The 18,182-nt window shown below is 44.0% G+C and overlaps 1 protein-coding gene across 3 annotated transcripts in view; it reads left to right on the top strand.

Annotated features, from left to right (window-relative positions):
- MINDY4 (MINDY lysine 48 deubiquitinase 4) overlaps positions 1-18,182 on the top strand; it is a 109,154-nt gene that overhangs the window by 82,132 nt on the left and 8,840 nt on the right. For all 3 annotated transcript variants that reach the window (XM_032237266.1, XM_032237264.1, XM_032237265.1), the window contains 3 exons: positions 339-500; positions 6,788-6,968; positions 13,526-13,598. In XM_032237266.1, coding sequence (XP_032093157.1) covers positions 339-500; positions 6,788-6,968; positions 13,526-13,598 — 416 coding nt within the window. The remainder of the gene's footprint in view (positions 1-338; positions 501-6,787; positions 6,969-13,525; positions 13,599-18,182) is intronic.

Raw genomic sequence — 18,182 nt, 5'->3', positions numbered from 1 at the left:
GGTGGGGGGGGAAATCACGAACATGCGTGGGGGAATGCAGGGGTGGCATGCACATGCACAGGGTGGGGGGAGAATGGGGGGGTTGTGGGGCAAATTACATTATGAGTGTGGGCACGTATGTGCTAGCCCATGCGCATGCGCGATTTCGGCATGCGAGGACAAGAAATGTTTATTTATTTATTTATTTGTCTTGTATGCCGCCCACTCCCGGAGGACTCCGGGCGGCTCACAAAAGACAAGGGAAAGGGGGAAAACGAGACAAAGACAACATATTAAAAACAAAACCAACATGCCATCACTGACCTAATCCATCCACCCTTTTGTTCTCCTGAAACTAGGAACTGGTCAACTTGCTACTGACTGGCAAGGCCGCCTCCAACGTCTTCAACGATGTGATGGAGCTGGACTCAGGAAACGGAAACATCACCATCCTGAAAGGCATTGCTGGCCGCAGCAACATCGGCTTACTGTCCCTCTTTGAGCATTATGACGTCTGCCAGGTATGGAGAAGGCTTGGGGGAAAGTTGGTATTAACGCCCCTTTGCCTGCAATCTTGTGAAGGGATGTTACAGCTCTATAAGGCCCTGGCAAGACCAAACTTGGGATACTGCAACCAGTTTTGGCCGCCATGACATAAAAAAGGACTCTAGAAAGAGTGCAGGGAAGAGCAACAAAGACGATCAGGAGTTGAAGAACAGTTTCAGGAACTGGGTATGTCTAGTTTATAGGGATCTTGGAATCCCAGTGGGCAACCATTTAAATAGGAGCCAGCCATGTGCAGCAGCTGCCAAAAAAGCCAACACAGTTCTAGGCTACATAAACAGAGGGATAGAATCAAGATTACGTGAAGTGTTAATACCACTTTATAAGGCCTTGACAAGGCCACACTTGGAATATGGCATTCAGTTTTGGTCGCCACAATGTAGAAAAGATGTGGAGACTCTAGAAAGACTGCAGAGAAGAGCAACAAAGAGGATTAGGGGACTGGAGGCTAAGACATATGAAGAACGGTTGCAGGAACTGGGGATGTCTAATTTAATAGAAAGAAGGACTAGGGGAGACATAATAGTCTTCCAAGGTGGCGCAGTGGTTAAATGCAGCACTGCAGGCTACTGCTAGATCAGCAGTTCAGCGGTTCAAATCTCACCGGCTCAGGGTTGACTCAGCCTTCCATCCTTCCGAGGTGGGTAAAATGAGGACCCAGATTGTTGGGGGCAATATGCTGACTCTCTGTAAACCGCTTAGAGAGGGCTGAAAGCCCTATGAAGCGGTATATAAGTCTACTGCTATTGCTATTCCAATATCTCAGGGGCTGCCACAAGGAAGAGGGAGTCAAACTATTCTCCAAGGCACCTGAGAGCGGAACAAGAAGCAATGGATGGAAACTAATCAAGGAGAGAAGCAACTTAGAACTGAGGAGAAATTTCCTGACAGGGAGAACAATGAATCAGTGGAACAGAAGTTGCCTCCAGAAGTTGTGAATGCTCCAACACTGGAAGTCCTTAAGAAGATGTTGGATAGCCATATGTCTGGAATTGAATAGGGCCTGAAGGTGAACCTATAACAGCCCCAAAAATAGGCATGTCCACATTGGCCAGCTAGTCTTTGACTTTCTGGTGCTCCCCAAAGACGAGCTGGCCAGCGTGCATGTGCATGCCAGAAACCCGAAGACCAGTTGGCCCAGTGCGCCCATGCACTCTTGCCTAAGCAATGGGGTTGGACTAGAAGATCTCCAGGGTTCCTTCCAGCTCTGTTATTCTGTTATCCCAAGCAAATCAATCCATCAGGGAATTCAAAAGGAGGACTTCATTTGAGTCGAGCGAACAAGATTTCGGTTGCCGCTGAAGTCAACACAAACATCGGTTCTCCTGGCCAACATTTCTCTCTGTCTTTTTACCTTGTTCTGTATGCCAGTTTTTCCCTTAATTCCATTTGAACTAACTTAACTGTTTTCTAATAAAAGCTAATCCTCGCTATAACAACCATAACTGAGCCCCAAAATTTATGTTGCTAAACAAGACACTTGTAAATGGGTTTTGCCTCATTTTACGACCTTCCTTGCCGCAGTTGCTAAGTAAATCACTGCAGTTGTTAAGTTAGTAACACAGTTGTTAAGTGAATCTGGCTTCCCCCATTGACTTTGCTTGCAAGTAAGTCGCAAAAGAGGATCACGTGACCCCCCACCCCCTCCAAAGACACTGCAACCGTCATAAATATGAGCCAGATGGTTAGCATTTGGATTCTGACCACGTGACCATGGAGATGGTGCAGCGGTCGTAAGTGTGAAAAAATGGTCATAAATCACTTTTTTTTTAGTGCTGTCATAGTTTCGAACAATCGGTAAACGAATTGTTGGAAGTCGAAGATTACTTATAAATTGCAAAATTGGAATCAAAACGGTTCCTACGTCAATCTGTATTCGACAGCAACGATTCCCAGCCTTCTTACCTTGGAGGTGTGTGGACTTCAATTCCCAGAATTCTCCAGCCAGCTTTACTGGGAATTCTGGGAATTGAAGTCCACACATCTTCAAGTTGCCAAAGAAACATTGATTTTGAAGGCTTGAGTCTTCGGGGAATTGTTTGTCAGTCATTCCGGTTTCTTTCTCTCCCTAAATGAGAACTTTATAATTAATTAGCTGATAACCCAGCATTGCCCAGATATTTATTTATAGGGGGGAAATGTCCGGAACAAACGTAATTTCTAATGTTGGATTTTCCCCCTTACCAGAGGGAGCCCCCTTGTGGAGTACTGTGAAGCCATTATTATCATGGCAACTCCACTGCACTTGTACGGTAGAAGCCATTTTATGGCGGTACGGTAGAAGTCATTTTAAGGCACAACAGGCTCTATCTTAACAGAACACACACACCAAGGGGTTTTAGGGGTGTCTTACTCCCACAGTGTTTTTCTCCACATAGTAAGTTATCTGTGTACCAAGTTTGGTTGAAATTGCTCAAGGCGTTCTAGAGTTATGCTGAGACAGACCGACAGACAGACGGAAATACACACACACACACACACACACACACACAAACACAAAATGTAACTGAAAGCATGCCAGTATTCTTAATAGGACTTGGTTTGAAATGTACCTCTGTACACAGAAGAGATAACAAAATATTTTTTTTAAAAAAAATTAAGGGCTTTGCCTGTATTTTGATGGGTTTTGAAGTGAGGGAGGGCAACTCTATTTGCTGGAGGAGCATGGAAAAAAAAATCTCGGAAATACCCTTTTTGAGCTGTTTTGTGTTGATGTTGGCACGGCCAGAAGCCAAGGTGGAATCCAATCCCTCGCAATTATCCACCCAGAAATGCAGACATTCCTCTTGTCCAAAGCTAAAAGAGATTAAATCCCCAGAGAAATACTGCAGGTTCTAGAAAGTGGAAAACCCCTGAGGTGAATCATTTCTCCTCCACTTTGCGTGTTTCTTACTTTGTGCAACAATAGGCGGCCTCCATAACGCTCCTCTTCTACTTTACTCTTTGCTTTTCTCTTAACTTTATGCTTTACATTACTTTAATCTTTGCTCCTTTCTTTGCTCTTTACTCTTTATTTTACTTTATACTTTGCTTTATCTTACTCTTTGCTTTACTCTTTACTTCTTTATTTACTTTGCTTTTTACTTAATTCTTTACTTTTACTTTATACTTTGCTTTTTACTTACTCTTTATTTTACTCTTTACTTTATTTTACTCTTCATTTTACTCTTTATTTTACTCTTTACTCTATTTTACTCTTCATTTTACTCTTTACTCTATTTTACTCTTCATTTTACTCTTTACTCTATTTTACTCTTCATTTTACTCTTTACTCTATTTTACTCTTCATTTTACTCTTTACTCTATTTTACTCTTCATTTTACTCTTTACTCTATTTTACTCTTCATTTTACTCTTTACTCTATTTTACTCTTCACTTTACTCTTTACTCTATTTTACTCTTCACTTTACTCTTTATTTTACTCTTCATTTTACTCTTTACTCTATTTTACTCTTCATTTTACTCTTTACTCTATTTTACTCTTCATTTTACTCTTTACTCTATTTTACTCTTCATTTTACTCTTTACTCTATTTTACTCTTCATTTTACTCTTTACTCTATTTTACTCTTCATTTTACTCTTTACTCTATTTTACTCTTCATTTTACTCTTTACTCTATTTTACTCTTCATTTTACTCTTTACTCTATTTTACTCTTCATTTTACTCTTTACTCTATTTTACTCTTCATTTTACTCTTTACTCTATTTTACTCTTCATTTTACTCTTTACTCTATTTTACTCTTCACTTTACTCTTTACTCTATTTTACTCTTCACTTTACTCTTTACTCTATTTTACTCTTCATTTTACTCTTTACTCTATTTTACTCTTCATTTTACTCTTTACTCTATTTTACTCTTCATTTTACTCTTTATTCTATTTTACTCTTCATTTTACTCTTTACTCTATTTTACTCTTCATTTTACTCTTTATTCTATTTTACTCTTCATTTTACTCTTTATTCTATTTTACTCTTCATTTTACTCTTTACTCTATTTTACTCTTTATTTTACTCTTTATTTCTTACTTTCCTTTTTTACTTTCCTTTTACTTTATACTTTCTTTTTTACTTTACTGTTTATATTACTCTTTATTTTACTTTACTTTTTACTCTTTACATTATTCTTTCCTTCACTGTTTATGTTATTCTTTACTTTACCCTTTGCTGAGTTTTTACTTTTTACTTTTAATTTATACTTTACAATTTACTTTACTCTAGTTTATTCCTTAGTGTACATTTTGTTCTGCCGTGATCTGATTTCCATCCGTATCCTATTTTTCCCCCTCTTCTCGGCGCCTGACACGCATATCGCTCTCTGGATCTTCTCTCTAGAATTGTAACCCTTTGGGGATCAAAACGAATGTTGGTTTTAGGGCCGGTTTCTCTTAAAAAACCCACAAAACACCCCAAAACTCAAGAAGCCAGCTGGGGAATACTAAGAGTTGAAGTCCACAAATCTTAAAGTAGCTGAGGATGAAAAACACGGGTATAAACCAATACCGCTAGGCTGCTCCTGACAAGCAAAGTCACCGTGGAAAGCCAGATCCGCTTAACAACCACCTGATTCATGTAATGACTCACTTAACTACCATGACAAAAAAGGGTTGTGAAATGGGATAATACTTAATAACTGCTTTGCTTGGCATTGGAAACGTTCAGCTCAGTTGTGGACATAAGACTCACCTGTCAACACTTCCTGGAGGAAGATTTAGATGTTTCCAAGTGGCCCATATGTAACATATACCGTATTTTTCAGACTATAAGACGCACCAAGATTTTGAAGAGGTAAATAAAATAAGAAAAGTTTTTGCACTCTGCAGGCCTCCCAAACCCTCTGCACATCTCGTTTTTCGTGAAAAATGGGGCATGCAGAGTTTGGCTTCCCTCCAAAGAAATGCCCCAGTGTGTTTCTAATTGGACATCAAAGAGAATCTGAGGTTGGGGCACAAGGGAGCCAGAAGGCCACCTTCGCCTTGCAAAGTGTTACCCCCTGCCAGCGCTTAGAAAGGAAATCCGTCCGATTTTATCTTCCCCAGCTGAACAAGCCCCTTTTTCCCCCTTTGGAGAGCATCACTCTAAACTGGGATCTCTCTTCACCAAGAATTTATGCAACCCAGGAAACAAACTAGAATAATTGGGGAGAGTTGAATAATGGCTTTTAAAATACCGTATTTTTCAGAGTATAAGACGCACCGGAGTATAAGATGCACCAAGGTTTTGAAGGGGCAATTTTTTAAAAAAATAGGTAGGTAGGTAGAGGGATAGAGAGGGAGAGAAAGATAGAAAAATACAGTAGGTTGGTAAAGAGAGAGAAAGAGTAGTTAGGTAGATAGGTAGGTATATAAGTAGATAGAGGGGGAGAGAGGGAGAGTAGATAGATAGATAGATAGATAGATAGATAGATAGATAGATAGATAGATAGAGAGAGAGAGAGAGAGAGAGAGAGAGAGAGAGAAATACAGTAGGTAGGTAGGGAGAGTGAGAGTATGTAGGTAGGTAGATAGAGGGAGAAAGAAAGAGAGAGAAATATTGTAGGTAGGTAGGGAGAGAGAGAGAGTCAATAGATAGGTAGGTAGATGCTTCCAGGTGTATTTATCCATGTGATGGAGAAGGAAATAGCTGACAATCTGCACCACCTCTTTTTTCTGCTGGCACAGCGCTTGATCAATATAATTCTCATCAATCACTTAAAAAGCTTTCCAAAAGGATTTTTTTTTTTGCACTCTGAAAACCTCCCAAAAATGGTCCGTTTTTCGCAAAAACGAGCCTGCTTTTTTCCCAAAAAAAGGCATGAATAGCCTTGCCGGGGGGGGGGGGGGGCTTGCAGAGTGCTTCTGCCCCTCCCCCCCGCAAAAATGAGCAAACACAGCCCTTTTTTCGCAAAAACTGGCCCGTTTGTTATAAACAAAATTCCACGCATGGCCTTATGGAGGCTTATAGAGTGCTGTGGGGACTGGTTGGAGGGTTGGGGGAATTGCATGCGCATGCGCCGGGGTTCTGCACACATGGTGTGGGGGGTTCTGCGCATACGCAGGAAGAGGACGCATAAAATTATGGGTGTGGGCACGCATGCACATGACACACACACCATGCTCCCCCCGCTTTTGGCATGCGATGGCAAAAAGGTTACATCATCACTGTCCCATGTTGTGCACCTATGAAACAACTGGATGGCTGAGAATCTCCACAGACAATTAAAGAAGCACACTTTTCCCCCATCCTCCTCTTTTCGTTTTGCTCAGGTGGGCTGTTACCTGAAGACCCCCCGGTTTCCAATTTGGGTGGTGTGCAGTGAGAGCCACTTCAGCGTCCTCTTCTGCTTGCGGAAGGATTTGCTGGGGGATTGGAGGACGGAGCGGCGGTTCGACCTCTATTATTACGACGGTTTAGCCAATCAGCAAGAGGAGATCCGCCTAACCATCGGTAGGAGATTAAAAAAAAACCTTTCAAGAAAGATGGACCAGGTCCAGGGAGTGTTGAACATGTGACCAATGTAGCCTTCCCTGTGTGCTTGGCAGGTCATAATCCATAATTTTCTTCCTCCTTATTAGTAGCATCACTTACAGCAGTGGTTCCCAAACTTGGCAACTTTAAGACTTGTGGACTTCAACTCCCAGAATTCTCCAGCCAGCTGGAGCTGGCTGGAGAATTCTGGGAGTTGAAGTCCACAAGTCTTAAAGTTGCCAAGTTTGGGAACCACTGACTTACAGGCTTCTCAGATTTCATCCGTGCTAGTCAGGAATTCTGGAAGTTGTGGTTTCCACAGATATTATTCATATGGATAAAACAAAATATTTGTAGTTTGGGAATGAACTGTGGGTCCCCTGGGTACTTTCTAAGCGTGAGGGTTTTCTTGCAGACATTTCATTACCAAGCTAGGTAATATCATCAGTGCTACAGGGTGGGAGGAGGAGGAGGAGAAGAAACAGAGGGAGAAAGAGATGAAAGAAGAGGAGGAAGAGGAGAAGGAAGAGAGGGAGAAGGAGGAGAAGAAAAAGGAGAGGGAAGGAGGAAGAGGGGAAGAAAGAGAGGGAGGAGGAGAAGACAGGAGGAAGACAAGAAAGACAGGGAGGAGAAGAAAGGGAGGAAGAGAGGGAAGAGGAGAAAGAAGAAGGAGGAGGAGAAACAGGAGGAAGAGGAGAAGAAAGAGGGAGAAGGAGAAGAAAGGAGGAGGAAGACAAGGAAAGAAAGGGAGAAGGAGAAGAAAGGGAGGAAGAGAAGGAAGAGAAGAAAGAGGGAGAAGGAGAAGAAAGAGAAAGAGGAAGAGGATAAGAAAGAGAGGGAGAAGGCGAAGAAAGAGGAGGAGCAGGAGAAGGAAGAGAAGAAGAAAGGGAGAAGGAGGAGAAGAAAAAGTTGGAGAGAGGAGGAGGAGGAGGATTGTGAGATCCTTGGTGGTGGTTTTCTTGCAGACAATGATCCAACTAGGGGTAATGGAACAATCTAGAGATTAATATTGGCTAACAAGCAAAAAGTAAACAATACCCCAATAAAGAAACTACCAATTCAGATAAACAAGATAACAGTAAACAAAAGCCTAATCAAGGATCACCAAGAACGAAATATTCCCACCAACACTGAGAGGCAACTCACTGGTATATAAGCATAGAGCAAATGCCACCTCCTTCTAGCACTGATGATGTTATCTAGTTGGGTCCTGAGATGTCTACAGGAAAGCAAACGAGAGCACCAAGGACTCCACAGTCCTCATCTTCCTCCTCTCTGCAAATTTCCCTCCCTTCCAGCATTGATAATGTTACCTAGTTGGGTCATGAAATGTCTGCAAGAAAACCGCTGAACTCACAAAGCACCGAGGACCTCACACTTCTACTGATAGGAAGGCATTTAATTAGCTTCCGGAGTCTTTAGACAGAGAAATGATTTTTGCCTACTTTCTTTCTCTTCCCCTTAGCCAGTTTATTTCTGCACTAACTTTTTAAGTGTAAGCCACCCAGAGTTGTTTAGAGTACTCTCTACGTTTCATTAATCATAATAATACATCTTCACTCCCTGGGACAGTTATGAAAACAAAACTACAGGTCACCAAAATTACAGGTCATTCCAGGTGAAATATTTGGGGGGAGGGCAAAATCCGGTTATGCTGCGATCTGCATTTTTATCTAGAACACTCAGCCTTCGAATGAAATGCCAGGGGCATTTTTCTAAAGAAAATGAAGAAAAAGGAGCGAGCCAGGGGGGGGGGGGGGATAACAATAACAACACCCCAACAAGTCTTAATTTCATTTCATCCTTTTACTTCAGTCAAATCAATACACAAACACGCCTACCTAAATTTTACCCCATTTTACAATGTTTCCTGCCACAATTGTTAAGTGAATCTCTCTATTTCTCTCTCTCTCTTTTCCCTCTGTATCTATCTTTTGTTTCTTTCTGTCTCTCTCTCTCTCTCTATCATTTTTCTATCTTCTCGTTCTGTCTATCTTCTATTTCTCTGTCTCTCTCCGTCTTTATCCTCTTTCTTTCTTTCTCTCTCTCTCTCTCTCTCTCCCTCTCTCTAATATCTCTCTGTATCTATTCTTCTTTCTGTCTCTGTCTCTCCATCTCTCTCTGTATCTTTCTCTTCCTTCTGTCTCTCTCTGTCTCTGTCTCTCTCTCTCATCTCTGTATCCTTCTGTCTGTCTGTCTGTCTGTCTGTCTATCTATCATCTCTTCTCTGTTTCTTTCTCTCTCTCTCTAATCTCTCTCTGTATCTATTCTTCTTTCTGTCTCTGTCTCTCCATCTCTCTCTCTCTCTCTCTCTCCTGTTTATGTATATGAGTGTCAACAGGTGCAAGTTATCAATATAACTATTCCTCAATTTAGAACTATTCGTATAGCAACTGTTTGAAATTACAATACTGAAAAAAGGACTTATGACTGTTTTTCACACCTATGCCCGTTGCAGCATTCCTGTTATCACATGATCAAAATTTAGATGCTTGGCAACCTTTTCATACCTGTGACAATTTTAGTGTAAAAAGGGTCACGTGATCCCTTTTTACGACCTTCTGACAAGCAAAGTCTGTGAGGGAATCCAGATTCGCTTAACAACCGTGTTATCAACTTAACAACTGCAATGGTTCACTTTAACAGCTGAGGCAAGAAAGGTCGTAAAATGGGGCAAAACTCCCTCAACAAGAGAAATGTTTGGCTCAGCTGTGGTCGTAAGTCGAGGAGTACAGTTGGGACCAAAACTTTATAATTGTGTGGTAATTAAGTGAGCTGTCCTGCAGTTTTACCAGCTTCTTTTTAAGCACAGTTGTTAAGCGAGTCGCCAGAGTCATTAAGCAAGACACTGCATGATGGCAACGGGTGAATTCCCTCCTGACTTCCTCACCAACGTGTGAGAAATCAGCTGGGTTAGGGTCGCAAACGCTACTCTCACAATTCCACCACACAATTTTGCGACCCCCTTCATTTAAACACCAGGGAATTAATTCACTTAGCGACTGCAATGGGTTGCTCAACCACCGTGGCAAAAAAAAAAAAAAGAAGTCATAAAATGGAGCCCTGTAGTCTCCTTACAGCGGAGGCGGGGTGGGGGGGTTCATAAACATTTAATAAATAAATAGAACGAACGGAATCGGACCGGGCCATCGCTTTCTGGAAGTTCTGCCAATTTGCAAGCCACGGCCGCTAACTCAAGAACTTACGGAAATTGCAGGAAAATGGCACGCCATTAAATTTTCAAAAGAAATGCCCATTGTAGTAAATTTCGGGCAGTTTTATTTTTATTTCTTTAACCTCCGCTGTCCATTAGCTCTCAATTCCAAAGAGGCAGGAGCTCTGTTTGAAAGGCCCTTTTATCAAAAACCGCCACATTTACAATGCGGGACGCCATCAAGTCTTTCTTGCCCCGTTTTCCCCCTCTTATTTTCCTTCCTGGCCCTCCTGTTTATTTCTCACCCTCCGCGGTGTAATTGCAGAGCTGGGGAGAGGCCTGACATTTTCATCTTCCTTGCGCCCCTGAGCACCCCCCCCCCACTTGGTTAGCCTATTGTCATCTGTGACAGCTTAAAAGTTTTGTTTTCCCAGGATACTCACAGACCTAACCATGCCTTATGTCTCCCTCCTCTCCCCACAACTTCCTGATATACGTGTGTGTGTGTGTGGCATTAACTTGTTTTGAAATAAATGGGGGTGGAATTTGCTGCTTTTTGCTGCTGCAATTGGTTCTCCTCCTTCCTGGATTTGGGGCAACCTTCGGGCCAGAAGTTGTGTGATTCATCTTTTCCCAGCATCTCCTGTCCCTCAAAAGATAGCAATAGCAATAACACTTAGACTTATAAACCGCTTCACAGTGCTTCTACTGCCCTCTCTAAGCGGTTTACAGAGTCAGCCTATTTGCCCACAACAATCTGGGTCCTCATTTTACCCACCTCGGAAGGATGGAAGGCTGAGTCACCCTTGAGCCTGGTGAGAATCGAACTGCTGGCAGTCAGCAGAATTAGCTTGCAATACTGCATTCTAACCACTGCGCCACCACAGAAGGAAGGGAGGAAAGAAGGAAGGGGAAGGAAGGAAAGAAGGAAGAAAGGACTAACACTTAGACTTATATACCACTTCACAGAGCTTTACAACCCTCTCTAAGCGGTTTACAGAGTCATCCTATTTGCCCCCAACAATCTGGGTCCTCATTTTACCCACCTCGGAAGGATGGAAGGCTGAGTCACCCTTGAGCCTGGTGAGAATCGAACTGCTGGCAGTCAGCAGAATTAGCTTGCAATACTGCATTCTAACCACTGCGCCACCACAGAAGGAAGGGAGGAAAGAAGGAAGGGGAAGGAAGGAAAGAAGGAAGAAAGGACTAACACTTAGACTTATATACCACTTCACAGAGCTTTACAACCCTCTCTAAGCGGTTTACAGAGTCATCCTATTTGCCCCCAACAATCTGGGTTCTCATTTTACCCACCTCGGAAGGATGGAAGGCTGAGTCACCCTTGAGCCTGGTGAGAATCGAACTGCTGGCAGTCAGCAGAATTAGCCTGCAATACTGCGTTCTAACCACTGCGCCACCACAGAAGGAAGGAAGGAAAGAAGGGGGGAAGGAGGAAAGAAGGAAGGACTAACATTTAGACTTATATACCGCTTCACAGTGCTTTACAGCCCTCTCTAAGTGGTTTTCAGAGTCAGCCTATTTGCCCCAATAATCTGGGTTCTCATTTTACCCACCTCGGAAGGATGGAAGGCTGAGTCAACCTTGAGCCTGGTAAGAATCGAACTGCCAAACTGCTGGTAGCTGGTGATCAGCAGAAGTATCCTGCAGTACTGCACTCTGACCACTGCGCCACCGCGACTCTTAAAAGATGCTTTCTTGGCCAAACTCACCTTTGGTTATGCACAACGCGAAGATTGTACGGCGAGGGTGGGGGGAGACAGAGCAGCTGAAGTTAATGAAAAGTACAGGAAGTCCTCACTTAATAACCGCTGAGTGAGGGTCAAAAGTTACGACAGACTACAGGTAATCCTCAGTTTACAACAGGTGACCAGTCAAAGTTCCTGAAAAGTGTCTTATGAAAAAGGTGACCATCTTTTCATGCCAGGACATGCCAGTGTCTTCCACTGTCTCTCATCTCATCTTCTGCCAGCCCCTTCTCCTTTCACCTTCCATCTTTCCCAACTCAGGGTCTTCTCCAAGGAATCCTCTTTTTCATTTGGTGACCAAAATATTTGAGCTTCAACTTCAGGATCCATCCTACACTGATTAATTGTTCTAACTATCAGGAAAGTTCTCCTCGGTTCTAAGTTGCTTCTCTCCTTGATTAGTTTCCACCCATTGTTTCTTGTTCTACCCTCAGGTGCCTTGGAGAATAGTTTGACTCCCTCTTCTTTGTGGCAACCCCTGAGATATTGGAACACTGCTATCATGTCTCCCTTACTCCTCCATTTCATTAAATTAGACCAGGGGTCAGCAAACTGTGGCTCTGGAGCCGCATGTGGCTCTTTCCTCCCTCTGCTGCGGCTCCGTCACCGGTCGGCGCCACAATTTTGAGAGTAGCTTCCGGTGGGGTGAGGGGGGGAGAGAAGCAGAGTGCGCCAGGAGAAGACTCTATGGCAAGGGGAGGGTTTTCCAGTTGTCTCCACAATTGATAGGGCTTCCGGTTAGGACAGGTAGAGGAAAAAGTACGCCGCGCTAGGAGGAGACTCTATGGTGGGGGAACCGAACTTCCTGTCAGCTCCAGAATTGAACAGGGGGCTTCCGGTTAGGACCTTTGTGGCTCCCGGAGTTTTCTTTTCTGTGGGAAACGGGTCCAAATGGTTCTTTGAGTGTTTAAGTTTGCCGACTTCTGTACTAGACATCCCCAGTTCCTGCAACCGTTCTTCATATGTTCTAGCCTCCAGTCCCCTAATCATCCTGGTTGCTCTTCTCTGCACTCTTTCTAGAGTCTTGACTTGTGACCACGACTGAGCCCAACATTTATGTCCTAAGTGAGACATTTGTTAAGTGAGTTTTGCCCCCATTTTAAGACTTTCCCCCCACACACGTGTTAATTGAACCCTGCAGTTGTGAAGTTAGTCACGCGGTCGTTAAACGGATCTGGCTTCCCCACTGAGTTTGCGTGTCAGAAGGTCGCAAAAGGGGATTACGCGAAACCGACACCCCCCATCCCACCCACCCCGCCCCGGGAACACTTGCAACCGCCATAAATACAAGTGAGTTGCCAAGCGCCTGAATTTCAATCGTGTGCCCATGGGGATGCTGCAACGGTCGTAAGTGTGAAAAAACGGTCATAAGTGACTTTCTTCAGTGCCGTAACTTTGAACCGTCACCAGAGGAGCTGTTGTTAAGTCAAGGATTACCGGTATATCTATCCAGGTTTATAACCGCTGACATTCCAGTCGTCCCCCCCCCCCCAAGTTTCCTTTTAAATGGCCGTGAAGTGAATTCCGTCGTCCATCTCCATGTCGTTGTGGGCAGATGGGTCAAAATAGGATCGTTAATTGATGGGAATGAATGCTGACCTTCCTTCTCTCCACAGACACCTCGCAGCTGTACGTGGGAAACCCAGAGAATGACCTCGTTTCCCCTTTGGAGCATTGCATTCGCACGAAGTAAGTGCCCGCCCCCCGCTTTAGCTTAAGAGAACAACAGAGCTGGGAGGGACATTAGAAGTCTTCTAGTCCAACCTTCAGCTCCACCCCACATGACTGCATGCCTCCCACCAGCCAGCTGATCTTTGGGTCTCTGGTGCGCATGCGGGAGATGTGCGTGCATGCGTGGGGTCGGGTGGTCATGCGTGCATCCGCGGGAGGTTGCCTACGCATATGTGGGGGTGTATGTGTGTGGTGCACTTCCCACACCCTGTTTTTGTCCCACGGGGCTGCAGGGAGGCCTGCTGGGTCCAGAATTGGGGGGAGGCATCACACGTGCAGGCATGGGGGAGGGGGGAACATGGGTGTGTGTTCCATGTGCGCATTGCATTATGGGTGTGGTCGCGCACATACCGGCTTTCGTCATGCAAGGACAAAAAAGTTAGCCATCCATCCTTTTAGGCAAATGGCGGCCCAGTCTGTCTCTTCTTAGAAACCTTCTTAGAAACCTCCAGTGACCCACAACTTCCGGAGGCAACTTCTGTTTCCCTGGTTAATTGTTCTCAGTGTTCGGGAAATTCCTAGTTCTAGATTGCTTCTCTCCTTGATTAGTTCCCATCCGTTGGTTTTTCTCCTGCCTTCTTCAGGGGCTTTGGAGAATAATTTGACCCCTTCTTTTTTTGTGAAAAGCCTTCAAATGTTGGAAGACTGCTACGGTGTCAACTCCTAGTCCTTCTCCTAGTGCCCTCAACCGTTCATTATATACATATTTTAGCCTCCAGTCCCTGTTCTGACCCCCCCCCCTCCGTCCAGGAACGAAAGCCGAAACCAACGTAAACGAGAATGTTCCTTTTAATCAGTCCAGACTCTCGTTGGCTGCAAGCCACACAAACAAGGAGATAAGCACTCTGGCAGCAAGTCCTACAAAACTTGGCAGCAATGCAAACAAACTCTGGCAGCAATCCAGCCTGCCAGGTTTGTTTCTTGTTAATCCCTAACGTTGACTTCTGCAGAGAGGCGTGGCACAAGCAGTCTCTTTTATAATCAGGAGAGGATCTTAATGAGCATCAGCTGAGCGTAATCACCTCTTGTAATTACGCCGTTGTTCTTGACGCCGAGTAGCCCTTCGACGGCGTGCATCCCGGAACAACTCACAGGTGGTTTCTGGATCACTCTCTCTTGTCTCCACTGATCCAAGGCTCAGACGTCACCTGGTGGCCAACCAGTCTCTCCTTGCCCTGCTCGGAGTCGGAACCCTGTCCAGGGTCCTCCACCTCCTCCAGGGCCGATTCATAAGTCCCCTCGCTGTCGGAGTCTGGCGGCAGCTCCAACGGCTCCTGCTGGGCCACAACAAGTCCCCTAATCACCTTCGTTGCTCTTCTCTGCCCCTCTTCTTTGCTTGAATAATATATCTCTCTCTCTCCCCCTCCCTCCCTCCCTCCCTCCCTCCCTCCCTGTGTGTGCGTGTGTGTGTGTTCCTATATGTGTGTTTCTCTCTGTGTGTGTATGTGTGTATTCCATGGCCTTATACAGAATTTCTCTTCTGTTCTGTAGTCTACTATAGGTAGTCCTTGACTTACAACAGTTTGTTTTCTTAAGGTCGTAAAATGGGGCAAAATCCATAGAACAAATGTCTCATTTAGCAACAGAAATTTTAGGTTAAATTGTGGTGGTTAAGTCGAGGGCATATTTTTTTCCTTTTTTTTTTTTCTTCTTCCAAAAGTGCCCTTCTGCAGAATATCTATTCTGCTCTGCAGCCTACTACTATGCAATTACTACACTGTTGCATCTATTCAGTTAAAGCCCTGTCCCTTTGTACCAGCGCGCAGCATCGATGTAGGTCACACAATCGCAAGTCCCTTCTTGCTTTCCAGGCCAAACCCCCCCCACCCTCCCTCCCTTGCAAACGTGGGTGCAGATAAATAGATCTTTTTCCCTCATTGTAAATCCCCATATACATTAAAGATATATACATCCGACACTATAGCTACCATTAAAAAAAAAAAAAAGGCTTCTATGACAACTGAGAAGCTGCATGGCTCCATTCACCTCTATTACCAATTATTTCCTGTTTTTTGTTTACTTAAAATCCTACAAAGGGGTGGAAATTGCTGGCCCGTTTAGCAATTGCGGCTGATTTTTTTTTGGGTGGTGGTGGGGATGTCATAAATTTCCTAACGGCCTCCGGAGCTTACAGATTGCAGAATGCATTTTTATGTTTTTTTAAAACAGGGGTGTTTTTCTTTCCCAACACTACTTTGGAATGTCTGCGGCACCTTTGCCTGGAGAAACTTTTAATTTTTGTTCTCCTTGTGATTGATAACCTTTCAGAAACATTTCCCCTGGGCTCCTGGGCTCACCATGGCGAGGTCATTTAGCACCTTCACATTCCTTTAAGGCTGCTTGGCTTAAGATTCTCGGCTGCCCCTCTTAACTCAAGTCTCCAAAATATGCGTTAAGAAGTTGAATTAAGATCGAAGGGGAAATGGAATGTGGGTTTCCTTGATCTTTTTATTTTTTTATTATTTTTTTTGGTCGGGCGAATACATTTCGTTGCCCCGAAGGAAGACTTGTCTTGCCCTCTTAATCCTTCCTTGTTTTCTGTCTCCGGTGGAGGAAATAACTTGGGTTAACCCTACCCTCTCCAGACAGAGGGTTTTTTTTTGCTTATTTTTCTCAATCTTGCATTCGAAAAGCGCCAGCCCTCCCACTCCCCCACTCCCAAAATGAAGACCTGCCTCTGTTAGCATTTATCTTGCCTTGAACTCAAGGTGGGTTTGATTTTAAATCAAGTCAATTTAAATCACGATTTAAATCACTGGTAAAAAGGCTTGATTTAAGTTGATTTAACGAAATGCACAGGTACAGTATAGGTGGTACCTTGCTCAACAATAGGAACTGTGAGTGGGATCTTGGAGTCCTAGTGGAGAACCATTTAAATAGGAGCCAGCCGTGGGCAGCAGCTGCCAAAAAAGCCAACACAGTTCTAGGCTGCATAAACAGAGGGATAGAATCAAGATCATGTGAAGGCTTAATACCACTTTATAAGGTCTTGGAAAGGCCACACTTGGAATACAGCTTTCAGTTTGGGTCACCACGATGTAGAAAAGATGTGGAGACTCTGGAAAGAGCACAGAGAAGAGCAACAAAGAGGATTAGGGGACTGGAGGCTAAAACATATGAAGAACGGTTGCAGGAACTAGGTATGTCTAGTTCAATGAAAAGAAGGACTAGGGGAGACATGATAGCAGTCTTCCAATATCTCAGGGGCTGCCACAAATAAGAGGGAGTCAAGCTATTCTCCAAGGCACCTGAGGGCACAATGGGTGGAAACTAATCAAGGAGAGAAGCAACTTAGAACTGAGGAGAAATTTCCTGACAGGGAGAACAATTAATCAGTGGAATAGAAGTTGCCTCCAGAAGTTGTGGATGCCCCAACACTGGAAGTCTTTAAGAAGATGCTGGATAGCCATTTGTCTGAAATCTTAGAGGTTTCCTGCCTAGGCAGGGGGTTGGACTAGAAGACCTCCAAGGTCCCTTCCAACTCTGCTATTGTGTTGTATTGTATTAAATCATAATTTTTAAAGAGCGGCTGTCATCTCTGTCCCACACTGGCTCCTCCCTTGACCTCCTTTGACTCACCGACAGACCCATTCACTTTGAAGGGACGGCTGGTGATGTGGCAGTGACACCACACGGTGAGGGACGTAGCAGCAGGAGTAGGCTGCTACGGGTTGCAAAAGTTCGGGAGAACCCGTAGCTAACATTAGGGCAGATTCAGAGAACCTCCAAATCCCATCCTACCCCGTCCGTCCCGCCTCTCCCAGGGAAAAACAGGCCTCCCGCAAGGCCTCCAAAGCATGGGAGAGGCAGTTTTCGCTCTCCCAGGGGCTCGGAGAAAGCCTTTGGAGCCTGGGGAAGGTGAAAATGCCCCCCCCCCCCCATGGTCATGTTCACCCAGCAACTGGGCGGAGAACTCGTTGCTGAAATTTTTGAAGCCCACCCCTGCGTGGCAGGCAGCAGGTGAGTGGATGTCCGCTAACAGGGGCTGCCCATGATGGACCTGAAATGACAGGTGCTCTTTAAGATTATATTTATAAGCTGCTGAGAAGGTTTCACTTTCATTTTTACTGCTTTCCCTTCCTCCTCACTCTTAAGAGCCTGTGGTGGTAACAGATGCGTTTCTCTTCAAACAATCACAGAGTTTGTAGTGTGCATAGATTTGCAAAGCAACGGGATGAAGGAATATTCCTGGATTTTGTTTTATGATTTATCTGATGATTACTGTGAAATTGTGTGAATTCATCAATGCAATGCATGTTATCTCAGTTTGCAGAGCTTGGAGTCATTGAATGGGTTTAACCAAAATGTAAATATTGCAGAATCTGCAGCCTCGTGCTACATAACTAAGCTCCATTTCATGCCCAATAAACTAAATTATTAATATATCTTAAATAGAAAACTATCTTTAGATTTTTTTTTTACTCCAAAGGCATTTTATTAAAATAAATGTGATAAAAAGTTTTTTTTTAAAAAAAATCCCATTTAAAAATTAAAAATCCGATTTTTATCCACTCTGCTTGAATTCAAATCTGTTCGATGCAA

Source organism: Thamnophis elegans, chromosome Z, assembly GCF_009769535.1.
Source record: "Thamnophis elegans isolate rThaEle1 chromosome Z, rThaEle1.pri, whole genome shotgun sequence".
Taxonomy (NCBI): Eukaryota; Metazoa; Chordata; class Lepidosauria; order Squamata; family Colubridae; genus Thamnophis; species Thamnophis elegans.
This window is presented reverse-complemented; position numbering and strand designations above follow the sequence as displayed.